This window comes from Limulus polyphemus, unplaced genomic scaffold (assembly GCF_000517525.1).
Source record: "Limulus polyphemus unplaced genomic scaffold, Limulus_polyphemus-2.1.2 Scaffold437, whole genome shotgun sequence".
Lineage (NCBI taxonomy): Eukaryota > Metazoa > Arthropoda > Merostomata > Xiphosura > Limulidae > Limulus > Limulus polyphemus.
In genome coordinates this window covers 96,417-103,352 of record NW_013666047.1, presented here as the reverse complement: position 1 = coordinate 103,352, position 6,936 = coordinate 96,417, and the positions used below count along the sequence as shown (strand labels likewise).

Here is a 6,936-nt window from a genome sequence, read left to right as displayed (position 1 = left end):
AAAAAACAAGAGGAAACCTCAATAGCCGCGGCTGTAGTTAGATTTCAACTGCTCAAGAGGTAGAGCTATGAGCTAAAAGCATGTACGTGGAAAGAAACTCGGAGCCATTCTATGAGCCGTTATGCCGCGGCTATAAAATGAATACACAGATAAAACACTCCTTACTTTTAGTAGTGCTTATGATACAAGTCAGTCATAAAAAATATAATAATAATAATAATAATAGAGTGCTAGTTTGTAATATATTATATTTTTCAAAATATTTATTATTTTAACTTATGACAGCATCACTCAAGCGATCGCCCCTCCCCAAAGGAGCGTGCCCCACCGGTTGAAAACTTATAGTCTATCTAACCTATTTGAAATGTTTAAAAACTGGATTTGAGCTTATCAACCGTTCGCCCTCTTCTAAATGGTCTAAATATATCTCGGCTTTTCTATTAGTATTTTTAAGTTGCAAAGACGGCTTTACTTTGTTTTTGTTTTAATTTTTGGAATTAGTCCCAAATTTATTCCTTTGGTAATTAAATATTTTAGCTTAGTAACCAATTCAGTTGCTTCTTCACTAATTTGTTTAAGTATAATCAGATCTGCAGCAAAAGACTGACTGCTTGATATTGTAAGTGTTAAAATACTATCCCTCTTTTTGTTTGAAATCAAAACCCATCTTTCCTTAATTTTTTATTTAGTTTTTTGTGGTATTAGATTTCTAATATTTGGATTAATTCTACTACAGCGGTTTAAATGAACTTCTTAAGATCACTCTCAGGTCCATATTGTGATTTTTTTAGTGGAAGTTTAACAACTCTTTGCCAAAACAATAAAAATCATGCTACAATTAAATTACTCCAAAAACTATGTTAGGTTAGTCTAAAGTTCAGTGCATACAGTGCTCGAAACAACTCGACCTTCTTTAAGTTAAAACAGCAAATCTTAATCCATAACCTTTAAACTTAGTGCACCCAATGTTAGTTTAACTGTGAAGGAACTCTTAGTAATGTAAGTACATCCCGATGTCCACGTGCACAGAATTATTACAATTGGATGCGGTTCAGTAGCTTCTCCCACCTTTTAAAATCTCATGTTTACTGGTCACTCGTTACAATAACTGTACTGATACCTCGAGGTATGGCTTAATATATATAAAACTAAGCTTTTTTTCATACTGTGGCTCAACAGTAAGTCTGAGGGCACATAACGCTAAAATTCGGGATTTGACCCCTGTTGTGGGCGCAGCAATGATGACCCATTAAGTAGCTTTACTCTTCAAACAAAAACTTTTAATACTAGTATACTCACTTCTTTTTTTTCTTTGTAAGAGACAACAGCCCCCCAGTGGCACAGCGGTATGTCTGCGGACTTACAACGCTAGAAACCGGGTTTCGATACCCGTGGTGGGCAGAGCACAGATAGCCCTTGTGTAGCTTTGTGCATAATTAAAAACAAACAAACAAACAAGAGACAACAAATATAAAACCAAGAGAAAAACAAAACAGTGTCGTGAATATTTAGCAAAAGTAATTTCAATCAGTGAAATGTTTACTTAACCAGTTTCAACATGTCCAAAATTCATTATTTCGGTGATAATGGTAAAAGTAATCAAGCAAAAATGGCACTGTTTATTCACAAAATGGGGAGTGGTAGATAAAGAAAAATTATGCTTTTTTTCGTGTAATATTTTTCCCGCTCTGTTTTATCATCGGTATGCTGATAATCAGTTGCACCATTCCCCTCCCCCACTTCTTTATTACTGGCGCCATTTTTTTCAGGATTCCAGTTCAACCTGTACAACTGTTCTTTTGATATGACTTTTGCCCGGAACTGGAGATCTCCAAGGCTTTTATCAGTTCTACATAGAAACACAGACTGATAACCATTTATGAGACAACCTTTGCTCCTAAAGCGCCTTTTACAAGTGCCTTTGTCAAAACTTTTCTGTCCTCTAGAGGTAAATAGTTAAAAATAGAGCTAAATGGTACTTGGCTTTAACTGAAAAATCAAATATGCATACCACAAGCGAGCTAGTATTATCATACTGAAAATTAACATTTATGTAATCATTACTACGACCAACGCAATTTTCCATGTTAAAACTTCAACTGGGGCCCAGCATGGCCAGGTAGTTAAGGCGCTCGACTCACAATCTGCGGGTCGCGGGTTCGAATCCCCGTCACACCAAACATGCTCGCCCTTTCAGCCGTGGGGGCGTTATTTTGTGACGGTCAATCCCACTATTCGTTGGTAAAAGAGAAGTCCAAGAGTTGGCGGTGGGTGATGATGACTAGCTGCCTTCCCTCTAGTCTTACACTGCTAAATTAGGGACGGCTAGCGCAGATAGCCCTCGTGTAGCTTTGCGCGAAATCCATAACAAACAAACTTCAACTGAAATTAACATCAATATATAAGCATTAAATTGAAATATTAATTTTTACGTTTCCTAACATATCATACGCAATTTCTAGCCGACAATTTTTTTTTTAAACATGACGAATGATGGCCTTAATTTCTCTGTAACATTAACTGTACTATTTTACGAATAGGTACAAACTATGTGAAGAGGACCACAAAAGCTTTAAATGCATATACGTCTTATTTCAGAAATTTAGAAATTTTAGAAATATATGGTTTGGTTTGAATTTCGCGCAAAGCTACACGAGGGCTATATGCGCCAGCCATCCCTAATTTAGCAGTGAAAGACTAGAGGGAAGGCAGCTAGTCATCAACACCAACCGCCAACACTTGATCTACTCTTTTTAATAACGAATAGTGGGATTGATCTAACATTGTAACGCCCACGGCTGAAAGATGGAGCATGTTTGATAGGACGGGTATTCGAACCCGTGACCCTCAGATTACAAATCAAGCGCCCTAACTACCTGAACATACCAGGCCTTTCGAAATATATTCAAATATACATAGCTTTTTCTTTAGGTTTGGTGAAATTTCTATATACATACATTAAGGTTTGAAAACAAGTGAATTTCATTTAACAGTTTAATAGTTAAATAAATGATTAATGCAAAGATGTCATAAAATATCGAAAATACGCTGAAATGATACGTCAGCAGATGTTGGAAGTGAGCGCCACTTACCATCTAATGGCGTCAGCTGGTTGTCCGCTGATGGAGCGTTTAAAGTGTGGTTGAAACTAGGTTCTAAGTCTTCACACAGACCGGGACTAGATTGAAACATATCGTGGATCGAGTACATCCTCTCTGTTATTGTGTCATCAAGTCCGAAATTGTGGTCGCCCATGAAGTACTGTAAACACATACAAGGCTTAACATCTATTTTTTTCTCCATATCCCAGTTTTCCTGGTTCAGAAATTTTTATAGCTGTAAGTTTGTAAAGTTTTTTTTTTTCGTAAACAAAGTTCATGATGGCTTAATCACAAGAAACTACATCTTATGCTTTTTTATATATTTGATATAAACTAAAGAAAATTGGTGTACCAAATCTAGGTCGTGAATTTTAATTATATCGCAGCTAGTAATACGGCTATATCATCCAAGTCATGCTCCTTTTACAATCTTTTCTCCTAACAATGCAAATAATAATTACAATTAATTATATATAGCACAACATGCTAGTTATAAATAATCACGTTTGGGAGAAAAATTATATATTTTTTCTAGTCAAAAATTCATAAACTAATAATTTTCCTTAGAAACATTATTTATTTTTATCTATTTATGTTTTTTATGTCTACCAAATATTTCAGACAAATAGCTAAAATTCAAAACTATATTACAATAACGTCATATGCCCATTATATATGAAAAGTAATACTTTTATATCACTATTGTTTTACTAACTAGATATTCAAACACATTTAATTTTTGATTAAAGATGTTTTGTTAAACACTTAAGAAACTTAAATCATAAAACAAAAATACTTTAAATAAGAATTTAAGCACAAAACCCACCTGTGGAGAATACATTAAGTTTTCTGTGTCTTGCTGGTTAATCATTTTAGACGGGAAATTTTGAAGCCTTTCGTCACTGCAAGTATATATATATATATATATGAAACAATAAAAAATTAAACAAAATGTAGATGAAAGTATATATATATATATATATATATATGAAACAATAAAAAATTAAACAAAATGTAGATGAAAGTATATATATATATATATATATATGTATATGAAAAAAAAAGGTGGGTGAAATTATAACTGTGATCATTTACGAAAATGATGAATAATGATAATTCTTTAACATACCTAGATATAAAATTTTGTAGCATGTAAAATACATACAACGCAATCGTGCTAAAATAACGAAGCCTTGATTTAGGACGACTGATAATCAAAATATTCAAAGATAAATTTAAATAAACAGAGTGAAAAAGTCCGATTAACTTTGAGAAGTTGGGGTGTTTCAGAACACACCTTCTTATCTTACAAGTGTTCAAGGAAAACACTTAAAGAACATTATTTTAGTTGAGAAGTTAGGGTGTTTCAAAACACACCTTATTTTAAAAGTGTTCAAAGAAAACTCTTAACGAACATTACTGTAAGTGAAAAAGCCGATTAGTGAAAAGAAATTTCGAGAATGGGTCTTGAACCCATGACCTTTGGCTAAGAAAACCAATGTTCTACCCATCCGAGATATCCAAAAATAGATACAAGCTGACCCTCTCTCCTTCCATTGGTATGTTTTTTTGTTTTTTTTTAAACTACGAGTATGAAACTTTGTACTAGCTTCAGTTGTTGTGGGTTGATTTACCACCACCCAATCAAGCCATAGAACTCTAAGCAGACTCACACACACATTTTTTGTATTATTACTATATTTACTTCATATTAACAAACTTGTCGGATTTTTCACTTACAATAATGTTTATTAAAAGTTTCATTTCATTGAGTCATGACATGAATAAACAAACCCGAGTCATTTTCATTTAAAGTTTTTAAATTATCAAAGCTAGTTGAACGTGTGAACAACTCCATTGAGTTATTATTCTAGTTAGTTTGTATTATTATTATTATCTGTAACACGGAGTTAATTCTGCTCATAATAAATCAAATTCATGCAAGTCACATTAATAACGAATTTATCAGGACAGAAAGACCAATTTATTTTCCTCTTTCGAAAAACCAAGATTGTGGATTGGAATATCCTTTTGATTTCTCGAACTCAACAGGACGAACTGCCTTCTTCTCCATTTGTGAAGACCATATTACATAATGATTTAAACGCTTTTGAAATAGTGAAAACTATTTCTTATGAGTCATTTTGTACAGAAGACACCATAACTCCTCTAGCATCCTAAATGTTCAATTTTATACACTTTAACCCACGTTCCTATGAGTTGTGTAAATACCATTACTAATTTAGGAAAATACATTTATGTTAACATTTTGAGAGTTGGTTGATTGAATTTTTTTTTAATTACTCATAACATTAAGATGTGTTCTATGTGAGCACCCAGTAATAATGTCGTATAACCAGCGAGATTTTGAATCAAACAACATATATGTTATATTCCGAAATTTACTACATGAAACAATGATACCACACAAAGAGAATATGTAACAGTCAGTGCTTATTGCTGTTCTAGCCTACTGAACGTACATTTTCAATTTTAAAAAGCTATTTTTTAATCTTATAATAACATACTGCGACCCCACGTTCGAGACAGAAATACTGTTATAATTGTTTTCATTATTATTTCACTACGTAACTCTAGCCCCTTATTTATGTTAATTTGGCGTGGGTAACTTGAATGTGAGAAGTCAATTTAACACTGTTACAAGTACGTAAAAACTGGTGAGTTTTAATATAATTTATCTTCACACAAACCAACAGAACGAATACGCGCTTTAATTTTTTGGGAGTATTTGGTAAAATATCATTTACAGAAATATTCTTTAAGAAGCTATGTTATTTTAGTCTGGTATTCTGTGTCAATTATATTCTGCACGGAGTGCTGTCGATAAATAGATTATCCTAGCTAACATATATTTTCATTGTCCGTACTGGTAGAATTAGTTAGCAAACCGGTACAACATCTTACAGAACAAATACAACCACAACCTAGAAGACAGTTTGGTATTGCACTCGCAGAAAAAACTGAATTTCCATGTGACTGAGAAAAACAACAACTGGCATAAAGCCAGAAATGCAAAATAAATACAAGGTTTTATAAGAGATTCTTTCCAGTTTCTAATGAAATCCTAATATACAAATCACTAAATTTTAAATTCTGTCTTTTCTGTGTGACGGTTAAAGCATTTATATAGAGAGACATTCTACGTGACAACATTATCAAAAACCATAAGTCATATCGTTTCAGGGGTATTTTAGGAAGAATAGACATGATAGGGTTTTGGTTTTAATGGACTGTTCTTGCCTGTCTGTAGAATGTGCCAACGTTTCGGCTTCTACACTCCAGAAACAGGTAGGATCAGTCTAAGTTTGGTAATTTCATAGCTAAACCCTGAACAACAATATTGTTGCGACAGCGGAAGTCACGAGTTTCTCGAATGATCGTGAATTTCCTAGTCTGTTCGGGACGCCCTCTTTTTAGTATATAAGCCCGGCAAATAAAGAATAGAAAGATAGATAGATATAGAGACAGATAATTGAGTCAAGCGAGCGGTAGTGACGGTAATATAAAGTGTGTGCTTTGTTATCGAGATTGCAAACGTATTGACTGTGGAAATTCTGTGTATAGAGAAAGAACAAACTAGTTTTAATTAGGAAAGGACTTGTGTCGCTGAAGTTCCTAGGAAAGAATTTATACCGGAAATTAACATACGAACAGATACGTAAAAATATTGTAGCCAGGCAACAGTCTAAAGACATGCATAATTGTAACTACTAAATAGCTAATTTATAGTCTGTATTAAAGTCAAAACCAAAGTACAAAACTATATACACAGCGTGGTCACAAGTAAACAGACACCTAATTTTTCGTCATTTAA

At 33.4% G+C, this 6,936-nt stretch overlaps 1 protein-coding gene across 4 annotated transcripts in view; it reads right to left on the bottom strand.

The window, feature by feature from the left end:
• The window catches only part of LOC106458268 (ETS homologous factor-like), a 58,626-nt gene that overhangs the window by 15,382 nt on the left and 36,308 nt on the right, over positions 1–6,936 (bottom strand). For all 4 annotated transcript variants that reach the window (XM_013917757.2, XM_013917756.2, XM_013917755.2 and 1 more), the window contains exons 2-3: positions 3,928–4,003; positions 3,093–3,261 (exon numbers count right to left, since the gene is read on the bottom strand). In XM_013917757.2, the coding sequence (XP_013773211.1) occupies positions 3,093–3,261; positions 3,928–4,003 (245 nt within the window). The remainder of the gene's footprint in view (positions 1–3,092; positions 3,262–3,927; positions 4,004–6,936) is intronic.